Source organism: Rhipicephalus microplus, chromosome X, assembly GCF_043290135.1.
Source record: "Rhipicephalus microplus isolate Deutch F79 chromosome X, USDA_Rmic, whole genome shotgun sequence".
NCBI classification, from domain to species: domain Eukaryota; kingdom Metazoa; phylum Arthropoda; class Arachnida; order Ixodida; family Ixodidae; genus Rhipicephalus; species Rhipicephalus microplus.
The window spans coordinates 354,319,627-354,344,181 of record NC_134710.1 but is presented as its reverse complement, the minus strand read 5'-3'; the positions used below and the strand labels follow the sequence as shown (position 1 = coordinate 354,344,181).

At 44.3% G+C, this 24,555-nt stretch overlaps 1 protein-coding gene across 1 annotated transcript in view; it reads right to left on the bottom strand.

Annotated features, from left to right (window-relative positions):
- Positions 1 to 24,555, bottom strand: part of LOC119161992 (nose resistant to fluoxetine protein 6) — a 151,032-nt gene that overhangs the window by 35,535 nt on the left and 90,942 nt on the right. The window contains exons 11-12 of the mRNA XM_037414480.2: positions 22,206 to 22,328; positions 1,072 to 1,192 (exon numbers count right to left, since the gene is read on the bottom strand). Coding sequence (XP_037270377.2) covers positions 1,072 to 1,192; positions 22,206 to 22,328 — 244 coding nt within the window. The remainder of the gene's footprint in view (positions 1 to 1,071; positions 1,193 to 22,205; positions 22,329 to 24,555) is intronic.

The following is a 24,555-nucleotide window of genomic DNA, read 5'->3' as shown; positions in this document are numbered from 1 at the left end:
GTGCTTTCAGCAATTTAATTTGGTGTAATATGTAGTAGTCATTATGTGTGGTCTTTATTTTTGTGCTGCAACACAGTGCCTCTAAATTGGCCTGTTAGGACTCTGGAATTAAATAAAATGAATGGTGCTCGTGCTATTACTTGCTCTGTACTCACCTTGTGAGATTCTGCTTACAAAACGTTTTTCCTCTTTTCCAGAAAAACCGTGTGCACAATAATATTACAATAGAAGAAATACAGGTGCTATAGTTATCTGAAATTTTTGTGATATTCCTTCTTCGTATCATAAACTCCAGACGCCGAAATAATAAAATAATTTTTGACAATTTCGTTCTCACAGTCCAGAATGTTTAGGCTGTATTTTGTTTTATAATCATAAGAAAACGAAATTTGATTTCATTGAGCAGGAAAATTCTCCTTGTTGGCTTTCAAACATTGATTTCACTTAATGTATTTTTTCGCATGTGTAGGCGCAGTCTAAAGTTCCCAGGCAACGCTACCACAAATAAAGTTGTAATAGTGGCCTGGGAAACTTCGAATGACCCTGTACTTGCAGGAGATAAATCTGATTATTTCGTATGCCTAATGTAGAATCTAATAAAAACAAGTTTGCTATTTATGGGCATGTATTCATGATAATGTGTGCAAAATGGCCCGACGGAGCCGTTGTCGTTCCGAAGCACCCGTTACATAATTTCCTCATTGCGAAGCTCTCCATGAAAATTGAACGGGATGTACGTTTCATGTGTTTTTCCTGATCTCTTCCTATACTATTTTCTTTTTACGAAAGTGGTTGGCAGCATGTTATCTACGCCTTCTTACGTAATCAGGCAAAATATTTTTGTGGTGTACGAATGCTAGAAAAATCCATGTGCTGCCCATAATTCGCATGCTCGCTAAAGTGCCGTGCGTTGTAGCTCCTATAAACACTAGCGCCACAGCTTCCTCCAGTGTACATTTAGGAAACTGTATTTTTATACCACCACCCCGTTCAGTGAAAACCACGTCTCACTGAACATGAATAACCACGGGCTGACTGAAAACAAGGTTAAGTACCATGCGGGTGGCTCACCTTAGATATCTTGGTCTGGCCGTATTGCTCAACGACGGTAAATGTGATGCATCCTGAGAAGAAGCAGACAGCGTGGTAGAATGGAAGTACGTAGTATTGTGATGTTGTGTCAATTATGGTTCTGTAAGAGAGATAAAATTTCCGTAGATCAATTGCCCAAGTTGAGACCTCTGAAGGACGGGGTGAATTACCCACCCTGCTTTGCAATACAGTGTTAAATATTCGGCCGGCCAAGACTGCAGCGGAGGCGAACACCCCGTCCAAGAGCAGCCAAATTTACTATGACTCACCGTTCGACGAAAAACTGACTCAGAACGTGCCCCAAACTAAAAGACAAAAGGGACAATTTAATTTGTATAAATGAATTCATGTCTTTCAATGTGTACATTCGTTGCAACGAGAGTCTATCAGAAGAGTTTGTAAACGTTTTTTTTTTGTTTTTCGTACATTGACATGCCATCTTCTATCTTTTTAGCGTCCGTAAGTGCCATGGTAAGATCCAAAGGAAGGTAGGTCCCACGATCACCTAAATTGATGTGGGACAATACATTTTCAACAATATCGACCTTACATGTTGTGCTTGAGAGGGCTTTAACTGCACCATCACGGTATATATGAAGAATACCTTCAGAGCAAGTGTTTTGTTTTATTGTGTCTGGTGCCAAAGGTACATTGCATTAACATTTCCCACATGTAGTCATGTCCTAAAAGCTTGCCTTTTCAGCCGTCCTGGTCAGGCAGTACACTCTGAGCAAAAAAAGCCGAAATAGAAGCAAATTACTGGTTGCACTCCCTGATGAAGTTTTGTGTACGGCGCCCAGGTGAAGTCAAACATTTATTCCAAATAACTACGAAGTTTGGAGAAGCCCTGAAATGAGTGGTTTTTACACCAGTCAAAAAAGTTTTACTGGTAAGTACGCGAGTAAACTTTTCGATCTATGAAAAAATAATAAATGCGTTTATTTTGTCACACTGTGCACCAGGGAATGTCTAATTAGCGTAGAAGTGCACTACATTGTTCAGAAGTAGGGTAGAGTGGGGTAAATTGTGACAAAGTATATAAAATAGTGATTATTTTTTGTTAGTATTTTACTAAGTATATATATGTATAGTTACAGATGTGAACGCAGAAACTTTCCTTAAGTTATAAAGTATGTGCCGCATAAACAGAAACATGCTGCCACCGTTAGAATGCGCGTTTTAAGAATAGACCGTGTACCAAATATGTGATTCCGCCCCAACATGGGGAGAAAACGAAAGAAAGCGTGGGACAAAAATAGAGAGTATTGCAAATTTGCATCACTTCAGGTTTTGCAACAAAAGCACCTCAAGGTCACTCCGTGTTTTCCCTAGACAGTATTCATGAGCCCATTCTTTGCACTGCACGCAATGAAACCGGACAGAACCCACCGCTGTGTTGCTCCAAAACACCTAGCAGATCAAACACCCCGGTATTTCTCTGTGATAAAGGTGCCTTTATTTGAATTTTTGCACTTCTTTAGAGTTTTCAAAATTTTATGCATACATATGTTATGACGCATCTTCATCTCTTTTTCGCGTTTTGATGCATAACTGCACTGGCATTTTGTGGCTTTCATTGTCGTCAGCCAGGATTTGTGAGGCAAGAAATTGCGAATTTGCTGTCGCTTTTTATTTGCGAAATCGCATTATTAATGAGGTATTATTAAACCTCCAGACCAAGACATGTTTGTGAACTGCTTGACTAGAAAATTCGTTTGACTTTCGTTAATGCTCCTTTTGAGAGTATCCTTAGGAATGCGAAATAGCCTCAATGTCCTGTCCTGAACAGCATTCGGTATGTTTTAATGTCGTTTTCTTTCCATGAACCTATATATATATAAATTTTTGTACGTGCTAACCATTCCAAACAGAAAATATTGTTTAATATTATCTTGAGTAAGTGGTTCACTTAACACATTTTTGTCACGTTTTGCACCTCCCACATGCACGAATTGAAAAAAAGCCGCCTGAAAAAGCCACCTGCAACTCGAGTAAATTTGTCACACAGTGGTGGGGGAAAGTAAAATCCAGGTTCTTTTCGATGTCGTAGAAACCAGCTCTCACCACTCGGCGCCCGAGACCCACCACCCAAGGTGGTATTTAGCAAAGGGGGAGACGAAACGAGCTGCCGCTATTCGAAAAGCGGCAATTCACTTGGTGGTCGTTTAAAGATGAAGCGAAAACGCTGGAGAAGTTCTAGTAGGCTGAGAAAAACTTATATTTACACACTCTACAAAAGTTACAAAAAAAAGAATTTTTTCAAACACTTAAAAAAACACTTTGAAATGAACCGTCTTCTGTAGGGCGACCCTACGAGATTCGGCAGAACCGATGGTGCCTAACACTTCAAGCCTGGTTCAGAACACTTGGCGGAACTTCGGAGCCTCTTCTTAATTTTCTTATCCCCTCGGTGCTCCGCCCTTACACAACTCTCGGCGAATCGTCGCCTGCTTGACCACTGATAAGACAGTGAACTTCGTCGATCAAAAACCAGCCCCGAGGGCGCGACCTTCTTGCACATGAAGGCCCATGCCCTCTCCACAAATATCACAACAACCAAAATGTAAATAACACAAAACTATAAAACGTCATTGAAACATGGACCAGCTCCGCGGCGCACAATTATCTAGACTTAGAGCTACACGTACTGGGCTTTGGCGGCCTTAGAACGGCTCCCTGTAATACGTCAACTTCTTGACGACGGGGCAACGATCCGCCTGTTCCCAGTGCGCTAAAAGAGGAACCGCCCGCTCACCGCCCGTAGTTCCGCTTACGAGCTCATTTGCAAGACTTCATGCGGCAGCAATAGAAGACATGCCAATTCAACAATAGGCTCCTCAGGTGCCGACTTGTCGCGAGCCCGACCGTTTCCGAGAGCTAACACCCCGGACCGGAACGAAAAGTTCACGGCAATCACTGCGGTTCCGCAATGCGCGCCACCGATTTTGCAGGCGCGCAAACGGTACATGGCCGGTGCTATAAGCTGAACCGATGAGAGGAGTTACCGTGGTGTGCTGGGATCAAAGAAAGTACATTTGTAATAGCTACAAAATTCGGTAAGTTCAAAAGGCCACGTTTTTCCCCGCGTCTAATTTTACCCCAAGCCACCCTAGCCTGCGCAAATATGCAAAAAACGTTCGCGAAGTATTGGAACACACACGCTGACTACTGCTTGCTGCTCGAATTGGCACCTTATTGTAATCTCTGTCACAGTTCTTTTTCGTTTATTCGTTAAACAAAAATACAGGTGTATTTGTACCAGGCTCTTTGTTTGCTTTGTTTGCTTTTGTTGAGAGCAGGCGTTGTCTGATGGCGTATTCGCATCAGAGTTTACGAGCATTTCGAAAGTGGCAGCGGGTTCAGTTAGCAGAATTCTAGCGCTCGCACAACCTTCAATTGGTTCTTTCGGAGCGTCAGATTCTGTCTCGGAACACTCCCGACCACTCCGACTTCGACGGGAAAACGTAACGAGATCTAGCCAGGAAGACGGGTAACGTGACACAGAGATTACCGGCAGGTTACAGCGCGAGTTGCAGAGGACATTGCCGGAAGCCTCAATACTTCGTGCACGTGCACGGGTCTCGCTCGTGGCGTTTATGAGCGTGTCCGTGGCGAGTTCATAACTTCTTTGCCATAAATCCACCATGTCAAAAAAAAAAAATTCAGGCCTAGAAGATGGAGGAAACAGCAATGCTGTTCTTACAGCAGCTAGCAGCTTGGGCGATGTCTACCACGATCGCCATATTAATCAGCTGTGGTCAGAAGACTGTCGCTGCGAAGATACGTACCGTATATGGCCATTTTAGGGTTCCTCAATGAGCGCACCCCTCCGCCACCACGGGCAAACGCATAAAAGAATTATAGGCCACTTAACCCCTTCCCCCCCAGACTATAAAATACTAACACTCCTTTAACAATGCCACCTCACTCTCGCCGCGCCGTCAACCTTCTTTTTCCCCCCTTCTTTTGCGGAGCCTGCGCATCTGCAGCGCCGAGTGGCTGAGACACATGCTACCCGCCAGTCAGGTGACCCTGACGTCACGTGACACGCGCGCCAGCAAGCTTAGTGCACCTTTCATTCACCACGCACGCCATAAACCCTACAGGTTCCGCGCTCCGAACGTGCTTCAGATTTGAACTCTGAGCTTCATTTTTCGTGGCGATGCATGGCTTTGCACCTTTCGTGCAGCAGCAGGTCAAAGAAAGTAGTAAATTTATTTTATATTTCCCAAGACGAAAAAGTGCCTAACGCATGAGGCAGTGTATTGAAATCATTAGGATAAAGAACTTCGCTCCTTTCGAGCACGTCGTTCTCTACAAGGTACTTGTTAGCACTTTCGCTGTATATCTCAACGAAGCTCATACTGGTCATCGCATAACCACACTGTCCGTTGACTAAAGTACGGAGTACAAATATGCATGAGTATAGCTTTTTCTGAGTGAGTCACTATGCTATGCTGCTTTCTCTGTACCCTGACAAAGCTCTCTTGTGTGTTCGTGCATGCGTTAGTTATCAAAATAAGCAATTTATAAGACAAAGTGTATACTTCCTAACCGGTGATTGTGAACGCATTTATGTGTGTGTACGTGTGCGCCTGCCTCCATGTGTGTGCGTTTGTGTTTGTGCGCACGTATCTGCTTGTGTGTGCAGGGGTTCACGTGCGGTTGTTTGCGATTCTGTATGAAGTGTGTGTGTGTGTGTGTTGTTTGTGTGTGTGTGTGTGTGTTTATGGGAGTACGTGTGCTTGTATGTCTGTATTCCCGCCTGCGTGTGCGCACACGTATGTCTGCGTCTGTGCATGTCAGAGTGTGCGTGCGCTTGTGTATGTCTATGTTCGCGCATGCGTATGTGGATGAGCGGCTGCGTGCGCTTGTGTTTGTGTTTGCGTGCTAGCTCGCGCGTGCGTGTGCGCACGTATTTTTGTGTCTATGTATGCGCCAACGTGTGCGTTCCTTGCGTTCCTTAACTATTATTTTAAGGCTCCAAAGTATTGGATGCTTTTGTACTGGCAGTCAGCTTTTTGTATCTTATTTGAAGACACTGAGTTAAGCCACAGAAGTGATGTCATGCAATATTTCATCGTTTCATTGCAATGAAATACAGACGCGCGCTTTATTTCCACTCTGGCTTTTTGGTAACATGACATAAATTTCCCATAGGTCTTAGTAAAGAAGTGTGTTCAGTCCACTTGTTGAATTGTTTGTAAACATATCACATTTTATTCGGCGGGAATTTTCGAGCTCATCACGACAACAATAAGTGAAAAAAAATTTGGTGTACACTTTCATCATTATCATCATCAGCCTGACTACGCCCACTAAAGGGCAGAGGCCTGTCTCATGATCCGCCAATAAACCAGGTCTTGTGTTTTCCGTTGCCACGTTATACCTGCGAAGGTTTTATTGTCATCAGCGCAACTAAATTTACGTGAATTTTTCTTCTAGTGCATTTTCTTTTTCTGGGAACCCCGTCAGTTGCGCCAAATTACCAGCAGTTATCCTGCCTACGTGCAACGGGCCCGGCCCATGTTCATTTCTTTTTGGTTTCGACGATGACATCCTTATCCCTGGTTTTTCCCCTGACCCCCTATGCTCTATTTTTGTCTCTTAAGGTTATACACCTATAATTTTGCTTTCCATCGCTGATTGTGTAATTCTCAATTGGGACTAACCCTCTTTGCAAGCCTCCAAGTTTCAGCTCCTTAGGTATGTATCGGCAAGTATAGAAGCTCCTATAAAGGGTATCTCTGTTAATTGGGTGCACGAATTAAAAAAAAAGCCGCCTGCGTTACTACATAAAATATAGTGCATAATAATACAATGTAATAGCCCATTGTATTTTTGGACAATTTTGTTTATAAACATGAGTTATTTCACATCTAATTGTAAAACAATTGTTGTAATTATTGAAGCATCAATGAGACAGTTGCAATGAAGCACGTGGGACATCAAACTGCACTATTCTCAATGACCTGTATTTTGCGTACTCTGTTTTTTTGAATGCTAAACGGTCACCAGGAAACATGAAAAGTACCACGTGACAGCGCTTCAACCCGCATCGTAAAGCAGCGCCCCCGAAGAAGTTGATTGAAAACGATTATTTGACCGATAACAGATCCGAAAAGACAGCGCATTTACTTGACTGTAATATAAAAGCAGGATGAGTCTATGCGGCTTATCAGCGATTCATTGCTCTCAGTTGAACGTCGTGTTTTTTACCCGCCTCTTACAACTGAATAATCCACTGGATTTGATTATATATGTGACATTTAACGTCACAAAACCACCACGTTATTATGAGAGACGCTGTAGTGAAGAGGGCTCCTGATACTTTGACTACCTGGGGTTCTTTATCGTGCACCCAAGTCTGAGCACACGGGCCTACAGCGTTTCCGCTTTCATCAGAAATGCAGCCACCACAGCTGGGATTTGATCCCGCAACCTGCGGGTCAGCCGCCGAGTACCTTAGCTACTAGATCACCGCGCCGGGGTACTGATCCATTGTATACGAATGGCTTTCGACATCATAGTCAAAGCACTGCTTGTGGCGCGGACGAAACTTGAAAAGCAACGAAACAGACGATAAATGCTTTTAAATTTCAATTCGGTAGAATGATGAGTGGATGAAGGAATAAACAATCGTGACCGTGTTCGTGTTTCATTTGTCACGTGCGCCAAGCCCGAAGCAGAAAGTCGCGTTTGCTGTTGAACGGGCAGTTACTGCTACTTGGTCTGCACGGACAATTCTTTTCCTTTTGCAATGGAGCCGGTCACTACAGAAGTGGGTTTTCGAAGTCCGCCTAAAGGTTTGAAATACGTTTTCTTCATCCTTGACACTATGCCCTATTCTAATGATGAGAAGGCGGGCATAATCCTTGCCTTGGGAGCCACATAACGCAACACAAGAAAGGCCGCGATGATTTATCGCTCATGAAAGTGTGTCCGTAGACCTAACGCATCAGTAATCTTGAGAATATATGAAAACCTGCAAAAAGACAGGCTGTTTCACAAAACAGAGGCTGACAACTCCATCTGTGAGTCACAACCTACTTTCCGATCTTCCGGCATTTCCGGCAGCAAACCCTTGGGTTAGCGTGCGAGACGCGGCCACCCATGCATCCATTTGATGATGATTGATGTCTGAAGCTTAACGTCCCAAAACCACCACATGATAATGAGAGACGCCATAGTGAAGGGCTCCGGAAATTTCGACCTCCTAGGGTTCTTTATAGTGCACGTAAATCTGAGCACACGGGTTACAACATTTTCACCGCCATCAAAAATGCAGCCGCCATTGCCGGGATTCACCCATTTCCAAGTCGTCAGTTTGTCGGGTATTGAATAACTCGGATTTGCATTCATACCACCTTATCCTGCACCAGAGCTTAGAAGAGAGAAAATTGCAGAATCGCCTAGATTCCTCGAACTGGATCTTCGCAAAATGCGACGGGTCTCCAAAGCTCCTTTGTCAAGTAATCTGGACAGACGAAGCGAATTTTTGCAAAAACACCCAAGCAAATCGGCATACCTTCCACTGCTGGATTGGCTGCGATCCACACTGGGTAAAGCGCCACTCGCCACCAGTACCAGTGGTATTTTAATGTTTAGTGCGGAACTTATGCCGGGGCCTGGAGGTATATTCGGACCTATCTTCTTCGATTTCACGCTGGCTGGACAGTGTTACGAAGATAAAATCCTTAAAGGAACAGCGGATTGATTTTGCAGTAAATTCCTCTATCATCTTTTTCACTCTTGTAGTACCAGAAATTTGGGGCGCCAGCACATAGCAGCAGCCACACAAAAAACTGGTTGGATGTGACTCTTCTTGAACAGTGAGTGGAAAGCACAGGAATTGTCCACTGGCCGCCTAGGTAACCTGATTTCCCTCCACTGGATTTATTTTTGTGGGGATACATGAAAAATTGTGTGTACATGACGGAGACGAAGGCGCCAGATGACCTGAAGGCCACAATACCGGATGTATGCATCAGAATTTCTCCGCCGGTCATCGAAAAAGCAACTGAGGATGTTGTAAAGCCGGCTCAGTACAGAGAAGCTGCAGAAAGAGACATATTTGAACACGTTCTGTAAGCGATATCGAGTGATTATTGGTGCTTGCGAATGCACCAGTAATAAAGCAACAATAATATCTCACTTTTTTCTTTTTTTTTTGCGCAAACGTCATGATTGCCAGATTGGTACATTTGGCAGTGGCACACTCAGCTTCTTCAACGCATTGCTTTTGCTTTCTTTCTACACGTTGGTAAATTTCTGGCATGCTTGTTTTGGTTTTATTTGTTTTTGTAAATGCCTGAGTTTTGCGGCAGATAATTAAAAAATTCAAGCCATATAATAATTGTGTTTTCCTTCTAAGCGAGTTTATGACGAAAGATATAGCTGCACAAGCACATTTTCATTGCGGTGCTAGTAGAACCAATATTTTGAAATACTCTACGTCTGTTTTCTTGCCTTGAAGGTTTTGTCTGGGGTACAAGCAGTGTTTCGAACATGCTGTTGGAAGACATTCTTATCAAGTGGATCAGTAAGTCTTAAGAGGCGGGTTAGAAAGGCGACGTAAAACCAACGCCTCCTTCATTTCTTTCAATGCCAGTGCCAAAGAGCACTGTTCAACCGTTGCCGTCTGTCCGCCTTAGTTCAGAGAGTGGTCGTGGTGCCACACCACAGTAGGGGTAGGGCTGCTTGCATCACGCTGACTTCCGAGCAGTTTTCCAAGGAAACGCGATAGAGGTTTGTCCATCTCCAATATCATGCGTCTGTCAGATTTGTTCTTTCATGCTCCTACTTTGTGACTGGAAGTAATGCTGCCGCCACCTCACCGCTCTAGTTATGCAGAGGCGTCACCGTGACGCGTCCCCATTGGTTGCCCGCATAGCGCCAGGAACGGCGACGCGCTATCTGAAAACACCGTATCACTTGCAGAGCGAGCGCTACCGCCAACATTGTGATAACGAGCAATGCAAGACGCCTCGCCACAGATTTGTACAAAACTTTGCAAAAAAATGCCTAATATTATTCTCGTAGTGAGACACTGCATAAAGGACTCTCTTCCACACGACCACAAAGCACGGGTGAAGGCTAGGTCATAGGCGAGAGCAGGAGAGGGCTAGAGAAGATGATGGTGAACAGCAGGATCGGGCACATCTGGCTGGAATCGATAAAACAGAGGAGTCGCTGGTATATCTGAGAGAAATAAATCGCTGATGAGCTGCGTAGCTTGCTCCTGCTTCCATATAACAGTCAAGGGGATGCGCTGTCTATTCGGATGTGCGATCGGCAAATGATTTGCTTTCATAAGTTTCTTCGGGGGCACTGCTTTACGATGCGGTTGGAAGCGCTGTCACGTGGTACTTTTTATATTTCGTGGAGATCATTTTATCATTCAGAAAGACTGAGCACGAAAATCATACTTCGCTTAAAACAGCTCAGTTTAATGCTCCACGTTTTTTACTTCAACTGTATCATTCACGCTTCAATGATTAGTACAGTAGATTTAGAATTATATGTTCAACTATTTCACGTTATTAAAAGTAATTAGCAGAAAAATTACTATCAGCTAACTCACTGTACGAGAAATCACATGCAAAAGGGTTTTTTTTTTCGTAAAGCCAGCGGCTTTTCTTAAATCGTCCTGCTAGTCGACTGGGAAACCCAGACCACCTTTCTATTGAAGGTTAGTGGCAGATTACATTTCATGATTTGAGAATTAATTCTGAGTGTGACCCACCTCATCTTTATTCGTCTCATTATTTGACTCGCATGGGTCGGCTCCACGGTTACTACCTGTCCTAAGTAAACATATTCCCTTACAACGCACAACATGTCTCCACTTATCGCAAAGGGCTGTTTTCTGCTGAGACTGTTGTACATTTTTTTTATTTTGGTGTATACTAATTTTCACATCTTTTCTGCTTTCCGTGTCCTTTTTTTATTCATGAGGTGTTATTCATCTCCAGAGTTACTCATAAAGGCAATGCCATCAGTGAATCGCTGGTTACCAAGATACTCTCAATTATCTCTTTTCCAAAACTGTTCGCAATCTAGGCCCCTGAAAACCTCCTGTGAACATGCGGTGAATAACATTGGAGATATCTTGTCTCACTGCCTTACAAGCTTCTTCGTAGTGAATCTGTAGCTTACTTTATGGAGAGCTATACGGTGACTGTTGATGCACTGTAGACTTACTCAGTATGTTTATGTAGGGTTCGCTGATTCCTTGATTTCGTAATGCCTGCATTACTGCTGATGTCCCGACTGAGTTAAACGCCTTCTCGTATTCAATGAAAGCAATATATAAGGGTTCCTTGTATTCCGCGCATTTTCTATTACCTGATTGATAGTATGAATGTTGTCTCTTGTGAAGTAGCTTGTATGAAATCGGTCTTTTGGTTGCTAAAACTCTAATGTTGCCTCAGTGCTAATATATGTTACATTTGTAAATAGTTTGTAGAGAACGAACAGTAAGCTGATCAACCTTTGGTTTTCAAGTTTTTGACGTCTCGTTTCTCATGAATTAAATTCATGCCGGCGTTCTTGGAAGATTCTGGTACACTTTTGTGACGCAAGGCACTTTTTATTGTTATGAATTAGGAGCTATCAAGGTTTCAGCCTCTGAGAGTCTTAACGAAGGGCAAAGTCATTGGTTTTTAACAAAAGCCACACAAAAAGTTTAAATAAAAGGTAGAAAGAATAAAATTGTCACAAGAAGTGATCAGCAAAACGCACGAGCTTGGGGTTGCTGTGGAGATTATCGAATGGGTCACTGTCTATTGGCGCAACAGGGAGCAGTTCGTAGAAAAATCGATAACACACTCACACACATTGACTGTTGGATCCGGAGTACCACAGGATTATGTCTTGGGTTCAAATTTATGTATGTTTCAAATTAAAGATATTGTAAAATATGTTCACTTTTCCGTTGATGTGACACTGTTCGTGGATGATTGGGTGTTACTTACAAGATTAAGAAGTATTGCTGAGCAGGTTTCGTTCAATGATGATTTTTGTGCTGTTATAGAGTGGGGTGAAAAATGGGATATGAAAATTAATTTCACACAAGACTACTTGTATGTCGGTATCAAATAAGAAAGCGCCATAACGTTTACATGTAAAATAAAAAAGAAAGAAGTTAAATGAGCTAGTGAGGTAGAATATCCCGGTGTTACAATAACTTCGAACCTAACCTGAAACAAGCATTTTGAAAATATTTGTAGTTCTCCCGACCGTAAGATGGGTGCTCTGCGGCAAAAGCTAAGATATGCCATGCTTTAAACACAGCCGATGACTTGCGAAACAGTAGTGCGTCCAACACTAGAATATGCCAGTAGTATCTGGAACCCACACAGTCAGAAGCTTGTTGATAAGCTGGAACGTATCCAGCAAATGGCAGCCAAATTTATTTGATCGGGCTGCCAGACAATGCATTCAATCACCACGCTACTTCAAAGGGCCAACGTTCAGAAGCTGTCAGAGCACAGACAAATCGCACGCTTTAAGTTTCTTTATCGATTGTATAATACCACACTAAACATTGATCCATCTTTGTACTTGTACCCTCCAGCTCGAGTGTCACCGCGAACAAATCATTCGTATGACATTTTGCCAAGTGCCACGAGGATGGATGTATTCAAGTGTCCTTTTTTGCCTCACACGATCGTTGACTGTAACAAGCTTGATTCCAGTGTATTTAATGCTAGCGAGTCAGCTGAAGTTTTCTAGTGACGTTGGAAACAAATTAATACATAGCAGTGTATAGCTTGCTTTCACACCTCTGTAACAGCCTGCGAGGGCTAACAGTATTGTAAATAAAAATACAAATAAAATAATTATAAAATAAAATCTTCCACAGAACAACACACCGAATAAAAATTTGAATGCATGTGGCAAAACCATCTTAATTACCAACAAAACACCAGTTCAGTTAATACAACTGAATGACAGTCCAAACGCGAGTGAGTTGCAGAGTGGTGAAGAGTGTTTGTTCGCACTAAACGGTGCTGCTGGAGTCGTATAGAGTGCCAACGGTCAGCTCGTTGAGGCAAAGGAACGCTGGCTTGTGATGAGGAGTGAACGCTAATGGCTAGCGATGCGTTGAGAAACCAGATCGGAACGTAGTAGCTCTGGCTTTAGGACGTGAAGAGGCTGGTAATGAGTGAACGCTGGCTGCTGGCGACGCGTCGAGAAACCAGAGTCAACATGGCCAGGCAGCTGGCCCTACAGCTCAGGCCCCATAGCCCAACGGCTGTTGCTCGCCCGTCGGCACCGAAGTCTGCAGGCTCAGGGCAGGAGTTTAGAACCGGATGTCTACGGTCCCCTCGAGCGTGTACGGGACGGCGTGAGGCCCCAGACGGCTCAAGTCTTCGAGGCTCGGGTTCGACACCCGACGGCCCTTCTTCAGTGCCCGGTCGGGTGACAACCTTCTCGTAAAAATGTCCTGTTCGAACTCCCCTTGCTCTTTTCTGCTTGGGCTTCCTCTCTCGAACTATGGCTCACTTTACCCGTCTTAATGAGCGATTTTGCAGCATTGTGGAGCCCAGCCATTAGATGATGGAATCTCTGTGGTGACTTCGCGTTGGGCCACTTGCACGTCCATCCCCACGCCACGTGTCTCCATGCTCGATGCTACTTCGACATCGTCGTTCTCGTTAGCGCAGAAACTCGCGTGCACTCCATAAGGTCTTGCTCTTCGTGACGTGCACTTTTCAAAGGCGCAGACTCCACTCATCGCACCTTCTAATCAAAAGATACCTTTTATATAAGATGCCCAGTTTTTCTAACACAATTTCTCCGCCATCTTTCAGCAGGTCCATCGTTAGCTTATCCACACCAGCAACTATGTTTCTTTTTATTCCTTCTGAGGCTTTTCTTACTTCCCCTGTTGTTGATGGTAAGATGTCGAATTCCTCTGGGCTATCATTTCTTCCTAGTATATTATCCTTTTTGTTTCGGCTTCTTTACAGCTCTCTGTAGAACTCTACTTCCACTGCAAATATGCTCTCTATATTGGTTATGACATTGTCTTCCTTGTCTGTTATTGCATTCATCCGACTTTCGACTATGCACAAGTTTGCCTTCGTAGATTTTTAGACTTCTGCCACTTTTTGCAGCCTGCTCAATCCTCTCCATGTTGTACCTTCTGATTTCGACTACCTTATGCCTCTTGATTAACTTCGAAAGCTCCACTAGCTGTATTTGTCGGTGTCATTTGATGTAAACTTTATTCGCTTAGATTATAGTGGTCAACATGCCTCCGCATTACGGACAGCCGAAGCGTAGACGGGGTAAGCCCCTCAGCCACTAATTGGTACTATTTTTGAAAAGTCTTTGCGCTTGTATATATAGAAACGCAATGAAGAGTATATGAGCCACAGCGTTTACTTGAAGCGAATGTTTGTCCAGGTGTTTTTAATGCTTGAGAACCTTGTATAACACGTCAAGGAGCGGAATTAACAAGCGGGCTCATTGATTTTATTGCAGATACAACGAGCCAGCGGAGGGTTCAGCGTGTCGTGCACGCCGCGCCAGCCAGAAGGGTGTAAAAATTGGCAGATCCCACGTACACTGGTGATCGTTGATATCCTAAGCACGAATCAAGAAGGTTGATATGTCACTTTAAAATAGCCACAAAGTTGCGAGGCGCATGGATGTAGTACAAAATAAACACAAGTAGAAAAGTTATGCGGACTCAGGCATCTGGATGAGATGTAAGTAAGTTATTCGGAGTTGCGGAACGACGGCACCACTAACGTTTTCAATACCAGCCCCAACTGCGTGAGACATGTATATTATGCCATACATGATTTCCATCTCATGATTAATATGTTTGCGCCTGGCATTTATGTTCGTCCTTCATTCACGTCGCGTAATACCAAATTTGGTATACGTGAAGCTTGCAAAACAGCCGTGAGCGTGCTGTGAGCGTAGCATGTGGCAACGTTTTTAGATACTGTCAGTTAGAAAAGCTCTCTCCGGAGATGGCACCAACTCGTAGTGGCGCTGGCGTAGCGTTCAAATTCAGCCGCCGCCGCCGGCTTCCTACGGTAGCGTTGAATGCCTTTGTTTTAATACCTTGCTGAGAACACAGCGACGGGAGCTTGAAGTGAGGGTTCAAATTCAGTCAGAGCAAATAGTTTTTAACATGTAAGACAGCAATCAAGCATGCTTGAGTGAATTAGCAGTTTGACATGGTAAACATGCCGACCTGTGGTGCGCCGGGCTATCGAAGTGGTTATGCCTCTGAGAAAAACGCTTGTAATCTGGGAGCCACCTTCAAACCCCTAAAATTACCCTGCGGTTCTCAGGGCCTGAAGAGCTGCTGTTCCACGAAAATAATTCAAGGTGACAGTCAAGACATACATTTCCTACTTACATTTCGAATCCGAGGGCCTTGCTACAAACACATCGTAAGGGGAAGCGTGAAAAATTCCATGTGGTAGGTGGACACCTGAGCCCGGTGCTGTTCCTCAAACTTTCCCGAATATTCCTGCGCACTTGTCTAAACCAGCAGCATTAAAGCGCAAAAGGAGACCACCAAAACTTAGGGAAACCCCGAATTTCGAGGGCCGTGTGTCGGCAAGTGATGGCGATATGTCGGATGTTAACATAAAGAACAGCGATGTTGACAAAATTACTGGTGTCCCCTCTGATCCTGAGTTATGTCAAGAGGTAGCAACTTGGTTCCCTGCATTACAATACCGAACAATGTTCAATCCTGCAATGCCGCAGCAGAAGATACAATCAAAGCAGTTTGTGTATGAAAAGCATCTTCACATAAAATTTATACCATTTATGTCAGTTGTGCCAGCTGTGAGGCTTGCAAGCTCTTTGATATGAAGCACAGCAGGATTATGGCGCTAATTCGCGCAAGACTGCTCGTGTAGCCTGTCTATTTTTCCTTAGCTGTTCAAAAAAAGCATAACTGTTTTAAAATATATTCTTGCACGCAATTTATACGATGTGCAATTACAACAGGTTTGTTCGCTTATAATCGTCCACAACCTGAAGACACATTGATTGATTTCTGGTGTTTAACCTCCCAAAACCACCATACGATTATGAGAGACGCCGTAGTGGAGGGCTCCGGAAATTTCGACCACCTGGGGTTCTTTAACGTGCACCCAAATCTGAGCACACGGGCCTACAACATTTCCGCCTCCATCGGAAATGCAGCCGCCACAGCCGGGATTTGATCCCGCGACCTGCGGGTCAGCAGCCGAGTACCTTAGCCACTAGACCACCGTGGCGGGGCAACCTGAAGACGCAGTTGAACTCTCTTTATTGCAGAGGCGCAAGCAGAATTTTTTTTGGTAGGTAGGCGCACCACCTTGATCTGAAGAAGGTGTGGGACAGAAAAGTGTGGCCGAGTGTCAGTTTTTGCTTTGTAACAATAGCGGAAAGATTTTTTTAAGGGGGGGGGGGGGAGAACAACGGCACCGGCCTGGTGTGCCACCCGCGGACCCCACCACTCTACTCACTCATTGCAGGAAAAGAAATAATCATAATTTTTTAGGTACAGGCATGGCACTTATTTATCACTCAATAGTATTCTATTGGCTCTCATCTGTCTGCTTTAGCTGAAATACGCGTATTCGAAAACGAATTTGCTACTGTTTCACATTAATAGGTAGGAGACGATGCTCCTTCGTGAATTCCAAAGCGACAGCAGCCACCTCTGCACGGGATACAGGAGAAGGCCGCTCCTCGCCGCTGCGACCACGCGGGCTTACCCAGCTGACAGTATCTAAGACGTTGGCTTGTGGTCATGCTTTACGTGACTCGATTGATTGATATGTGGGGTTTAACGTCCCAAAACCACCATATGATTATGAGAGACGCCGTAGTGGAGGGCTCCGGAAATTTCAACCACCTGGGGTTCTTTAACGTGCACCCAAATCTGAGCACACGGGCCTACAACATTTCCGCCTCCATCGGGCTTTACATGACTCACATATAACGATTATCTTGTTTGGATGTGTCATTTAACTTTATCGTCCATTCACGTCACGTATTACCAACTGTTGTACATGTGAAGCTATCGAACCAGCCGCGAATGCATCTTGAGCGTGGAACCTATACATAAAGAACATGAAACGCATGTAATGAGTGTCATGTTTTCACCAGTAATATACCTTCGTCATCCATTCCCGTCACGTTAAACCAAACTTGCTTTATGTGAAGCTAGCGAAGCGACTGCGTGTTCACCATCAGCGTATGGCGTGTAGTCATGTTCTTACGTGACACACGTATCATGATCATCGTGTTCGTACCAGTCATATACCTTCGTTATCCATTCCCGTCACGTAAAGCCAAATTTGGTATATGTGAAGCCAGCGAAGCGATTGCGAGCGCACCATGACCATATGCGTGTAGTGATGACTTACATGGCATGCATGTCATGATTTCCACGTTAGGGTCCGCTACCTACGTTCGCCGTGCAGTCATTTCAGACCATACTAGTTTTGAAAAATGTCATGTAAACGAAACAGCCGCAAAAACAGCAAGACCATTACACGTACATTATCACGTTCGTCACATGCATGTCATGTTTTTTATGTTATGACTAGTCCAATATACTTGTAGTAAAGTCATGTTATGGCATAAATATTTTGCTACTAACAGCTTCATCGAAACTGCTAGGAGAGGTGGAAGTATTAAGCGGCTAGATAGATAGATAGATAGATAGATAGATAGATAGATAGATAGATAGATAGATAGATAGATAGATAGATAGATAGATAGATAGACAGATAGATAGATAGATAGATAGATAGATAGATAGATAGATAGATAGATAGATAGATAGATAGATAGATAGATAGATAGATAGATAGATAGATAGATAGATAGATAGATAGATAGATAGATAGATAGATAGATGCGCTCAAAGTCGCTGAAGTTGGTTAAGAAGTGCTTCGCATTTATAATGCAAGAAGAGTTCAGGAGAAAAACGCACACTCAGAAGAGAGTGTGGCAACTTTCAACGTCATCTCTCGATGCAGCGCACAAATGTTGACCCCGCGGCTTTCTGCCCTGGCTCCACAGTGGCGCAACAGGCGCGCTGCTCCTAATTGCCTTAAAAATTTAGCTGCTCCTAAAACCCTTGACCTAAGAAAGTAACGGCACTCTTCTTCGCGCACGCTTTTCCTTCTCGATTCTCCTCACCCTCCCTCGGCGCGTGCTGCACACAGCGCCAGTTTTCGCCGGGGATATCACAGTCGCGTCACGGAATTCAATGGAGGCACGTGATATCGTGACACTTGCGCACTCCGGTAGTATAAAGATTTGGCAATAATGGTGATCACAATACAGAGAACACCAAAATGAACGTTTATTAGAAGTTTAGTTTCTTCTGAAGGTCGTGTAAATGTGGCTTGCTGCATTAAAAGCAGCTTCAAAGAGAGTTCTATGATGAGGATTTTTTAGAGGATAACAAGATTTACGTTTGCCTGATTTATAGTTTAGCTTGTGGCATCTGCTATAGACGTGAAAAGGAGCAGGTAGCAGCAACTAGTTACTACTATCAACTCGAGGTTCGTGTCCTTGTTACGCCTGAGAGTCCAGACCTTTGCAAAGGCAATCTGTGTCAAAGTCAGCGAGCGAGCCCGCTTGACGCCATCAGCTCAACGACGTCATCAAGCGGTGGCGCCGGTCTGCCTTACGCAACGCACGGCGAGCTCCCTCAACCCAAGGACCCGATAGCAGCCCGGTGATGCAAGCGGCGCGATCGAGTCTGGCGAGTCTTACGCAATGTGTGGCAACATTTCTCGTCCTTGGGTGCAACCCAGCGCAGCGGCTCCGGATTTGAGGATCATGACGCAACCCAGCGGCGGGTCCTCCCTGGAGGATCCTGATGCGACCCGGCGGCAGTTCTGATTGGACTTTGATGACGTAATGGATCACCTGGGGCCTATAAAGAACCACGCGGTACTTCGCCAAGCAGCCGAAATATGTGTCAGAGAGAAGATATCTCGGCTCTTCGACTCCCTAAGCTGTCGGCCCGAGTGCCGATTATGTAACGCCTCTATTTCAATGCTGTATATGCATCTTGCCTTAACTCACTGTCGTCTTGTCCACTCGTCTATCAGCTCTGTGCAGAAGCAGTCGCGAGCTGAGAAACACAAGATACCAAACGACTGGTGACCTTGGCGCACTACACAACAGTGTTTGCGGCGGTGCGAGTCGTAACATTGTAGAAGGGCTGCTTGTGCTTCACGGTAGAGTGGTGGAAAAATGGTATTCGAATTGTGTAAGTTTTTTTTTTCAAAATTGTTAGAAAATTTGCGACTTTGTTGGTCACCAAAGAAACTTATGAAGGATGTATAGAAAGCTGGTCACCCGTCATACACGATGTATAATTTCATTCGCAAATTGACAAGTGGCTAATAAGCTGCAGTGCTAAAGATTATTGGCACAGAACTTCTCTGAATTAATACGTAAGAATCATATACTTAGCTTACTGCAACACACTTATCGATGCCAGATTTCGGGCTCTTGTTACTTTAATAAAAATTGCCCCCAAAACTGCGGAAAGGTAACTCAAAAGCATTCACTGCGTGTGCGAGACTTTCAGGCCCGCCTATGTGCCTAGAAATGGATATCACCCGCAAGCCAGTACAATCCCGTGAACACTGCTCGGACGTCACCCGTATGCACGAGAAAACCAAATAATCGGCCTCCTGTTATGCAAACTTGACATTCAAATTAAAAAAGTAGATTTTTCAACTGAAATTTGCAACTTAATCCAGCTAGCACAGCAGGTTCTGTGCAATACCACTGGTGTGCTTACCGTTTAGACTAAACTGTTAGATGCCTCAATAAAAATGAAATATTACTGTCGGCGTCCCGCGTCGAAGGTGTTTCACGTCATCGAGAGGAGGTGATGCAAATAATCATCGTCATAAGTTGAAGTCACCATACGACTGCACGGTGACATCACATCACAAAATTGGTAGGTTCATAATGCTATGACGGGGCCATGTGATTAAACTTACGCCACGTGACATAACGGCTCATTTTCGCTGTTCATAGGGGAACGTTTCTCTCGACAGTTATGTTTTTTCAGGCAGTGCTCATTTTTCTTTTTTTCTAGCGCCAGATCACACCAATGCCATTATTTCATGTAGCCCTTCTCTCTAGAGTTGGCAGCGTATCCATCGAGTTAGCGATGATGAGTGGGGCGAAGAGTCCGTTCATCCTCCGTCCTGACCGACGACCGAAAGCTCGGAAGGACGTACTGACGGACGCACTGACGGACGCATGGATGGATGCATGGATTGACGGAAGCGCTCACGGACAGACAGAAAAACAGAAACACGGACGGACGAACAGAAGCATGGACGGACATACAAACAGATGGACGCACGGATGAAATCACGAACAGATGAATGGATGGAAAGAAGCATGGATGGACGGACAAATGGACACACGTACGGAGAGATGGTCGCTTCGCCCCACTGATGATCATTCACTCCGTAGATTTGCTGTGAAAATGGCTAGTTACAATATTGCCATGGACATATGCACACTATGCCATCTGGTGAGCAACTCGTAAACTAGAGGTGGCTAGGTATCACTACTACGACTACAGAGGAGAGAACTACCGACGGCCAAAGAAGCTTCGGTCCTGAAATAAGGAAGTTCATTTGGTGACCATCGCCAGTGTTACCTTGTTCTATACGTTCATTCGCTTACTTTTACTCACTCAGTTTCAACGGATTTTAAAAATCATAATAAGCGCGATTGAAAAGCTGTATCATAGCACGCAACTGATCCCTTCGGACAGCAGCTTCCGTATTTCATGTCAGACCTAATAACAGTTGCCTACGTGCGATTTTATGAAATCTCGGCAGAATATTCAGCATATTTAGTACAATCATATTATTATGCAACGCATAATTAGCCGGAAAGAGAACTACAATAGACATATATAAAATAAATAAAGTATTCTGAGATTCTTTCGTACGAGCAGTTAAAGAAGCGTGGTAATTAGCGAAGAACTTGCTCTTTGATGGAACGAAGTTCTTTCAGCCGATGTAGTGCAGTGATTGCTGCTTAAGAAAGCTATCGCGGTTACCCTCGATTTGGAATAAAGATGAACGCAGTCGTTTGTAGCGCGAAAAACAATACGCGCGAAATTTTCGCTATGCGAGATACGCGCAGCCCCGGCTAAAATTTGCATGAACGATAAAGAAAAATATCTGCAAAGTGCCTGGGTATTGCGTCACTATTAGCAACCGCTAAGGAGAGCAATCATCGCACAGAAGCAGCGACGGAGAACGGCAGGACACAAAAGGTAGGAGGCGGGAGAGAGAAGGTGGCATGCTCGGCGGCGAGTAGAATGCATGGCAGTACTTTCCTAAGATCAGGGAGTTTTAGCTGCTCCTATAGCCCCTTGTTGGGGTCTTTGGAGCTCAGAAATTGCCAGTTTAGTCGGTTGGCGTGCTGCTCCTCGCACTCCAATTGTGATCTGCCTTGACATATGGCGACTCCGAAGCAGAGACGACCGGAGCTGCCAGCCGAATGTGCATAGCAGAGTACGATAATCTCTTTCAGGAAGGCAGAGAACTCAAACACGTGGCCCACGGCTGGCACAAGACTGTCTTTGCCCCCATTTTTCTCTATTTTCGTTATAAGTGGGCTCGTAAGCTACTCAGACTACAAGAAAGCATTGGATATTTTGAAGAACTCCATGTGGTGGCCATATATATAGATAAGCGTAAAACAAAAACTATACTTCAGAACCGGTGGCCGAATTTCAGTCATTCTAAATATCAGTATCCCCACCCTTGGCACAAACTCTCGTTCAAGAATGACTAACATCAGGTAGGGGTATTTCCTTCATGTGACCACGTTCGCTCACAAATTGACAGTTTGTACTTGTTCAACCCCCGCCCCTTAATTAACACAAGCTTTTACCTTCCACACTATCCCGGCCCTCGCAGGACTTTGTGCGTGCGAAATTGTGCAAACCCCTGATGTATGGATTTCTACATAATGAAGAAAGATTGTATGTACCTTCTAAATAAAACATTAGAGTCATTATGTGTTAGAATTTTCTAGCATGTGGCTTGAAATATTAGACGTATGATGCGCCTTACCGGTAAGATGGGTGCAAAGCAGTAACAAATGGTGTCATGTTGGTACCGTATATTTGCCATGCAGCGATGCCACAACACAGAAGTGACAGCACCGCGAAGATGAAAACAGTGAGCCATTTCTTTCTGCAAAAAAAAAAAAAGCACCAACACTGTGATGACTTTTGAGACAGCAAAAAAGTGTTTTACGGTTCGTGCAATTTTCTCGACAAGACAATCGATCCAAAAGAATGATTCACACATTGACAAAACAGAAGTCCATTGGTTGCGCACTGTATGCACTAAAATACTAAGTGGGCAAAGAGAGTACACCATAGCGACAACGAAGAGCTTGTGGCGTGTAATATTAGGATGTATCAAAATTTATGGCAGCCACAGACCACCGAGACACACGATAATGAACGTCGCGCTTGATGAACAAGATTGAATTATATGAAACACGGTGGTGCGCAAAGCGTAATGGCTACGTCAGTGTCCTGCGCATAGGTGTAATCCATCAACTCCTGCATACGTAAGATAATTTTTTTCAGGTTTCATTAAGCATCAACAAGATGCGAAGCCAATTGAACGCCTCTGCCCCCGTTCTTAATCGCACCAGTGCTGTGAACGTGACTCGTCTGTCGTAAGACATGAATTAATTATTTGATCATGCTACCACTAACATAATATTAATCAAGAAATAAATTTATCAACGCACCCAGGAACAACCATAAGGTGTTTGTGTAGGCGCGCGCACATAGAAAGGCAATATAGATGTGCAATACTATGAAATGTACAAAAAATAAAAAAGAGCGAAAACGCACATACGGAGTCAACGCAAAATAGGAAGAATGAAAGACAAGACGAGAATGGTGAAACGGCAGTGCGAAATAAAGGGTAATATACACAACTATGTGGAAGGCTTCCTGAGAGACGGAAAAGAGAAGAATCTGTATATTGAGAAAACCTATGTTGAGACAGCGCAAAGCTGAGATAAAAACAATGACAGTGGACTGTGAAAAACATCTAGATCATAAAACTTAACAACTTACATATAGACTTTCTATTCTGCGAGCTGTAGAATGTTGAAAGAAGTTGGCAGGTACTTAAAAAAAACGCCAGGCTTGCGCGGAAGGCGCAGCACGGTCACAGCGAAAGCTAGAAGAGCGGGCTTTCAGAGCCCTTTCTAAACACTCACTGGTTAACTGCTGCAAGCACACCTGCTTGATGCCCACTATGGCATTAATAAAAAAATTGAGGGTAGTAGGCCGGCATTCGCTATGCTATTTTTCATCATTCTTCTGTGAAGCGTGGTATCCGCTAAACTATTGAGAGGGGTTTTGTGCCAATGGTTCATGCAGTGGCTGACGACGATGAAGAATTATGCCTCAAAAGGGGTATGCGCCACAGTTATTAGCTGAGCAAAAACAAGCTTTTGCAATGGGTTGGAGCATTGGACGACCCACTTGTTACGCTATTCACATTGTGCGATGACTGTTGTTCTTTCGCTGTTTTAAAACGCTTTATAAGTCGTAATATTGCGATATCTTTCCTGATATCAAGCCTTCTTAAGGTAAGTTTGTCAGGAAGTCCGAAGCACAAGCGTATCTCAGTGGTAGAATACTGGCCTGGCACTCGGCGGACCCGCGTCTGAGCCGCACTGTGTCAATGGTACAAAATTTGCTTTTCTAATTTTGCGCGATGTGGTTATGGACACCGGTGGCGGCGGCGGCGGACAAATACGGCGCAGCGCGCACGAGACCCGAGTTGTGATCTTATAACAGCTTTCGCTGTAACAGTCCATTCTGTGTTGGTACCCTATCACAAAAACCAGTGGCACTGGCCCAGTGCCATACCTGATTACTGGACCATGCAGTGCGGCGCTGACACTGGGACAGTGAAACGCTGCACGAGGCACGCTGACGCTTCACACTGGGACACTTATTATGGGGCAAATCTGGCGTTTAAACTGTTTTTAAAAATTTTGGTCATGCGCACATCGTAATTAGGGCTAAAACACGTGCGCAGGCAGGAAAGAACAAGAAAAGCTGATTAGCCAGAATCGAACTCTTTACGCTTACACGTCACACATCCTAAGCCTGGCACGCTTCCCACTACACCGCACCTGAAAGACGAGCATGAGTGTATTTTTTAATTTGAAAGTAATTCAGGTATAGATTATTTTCATTTTGTTGCTTGCATACGCAGTGTCTTGTCTCTTCTTGCTCGCGGCAAACTAACAGGTGATTGTTAGCTTATTTTTCGCGGGTTGCCTTGGATCACATCCATCTGGCACGTTTCCTGCAAAGCTTGTTAGCGCAGCTGAAGATGTGTTACGGCAATCGTAGTGACTTGCTATGCAGTTAGTCCTACC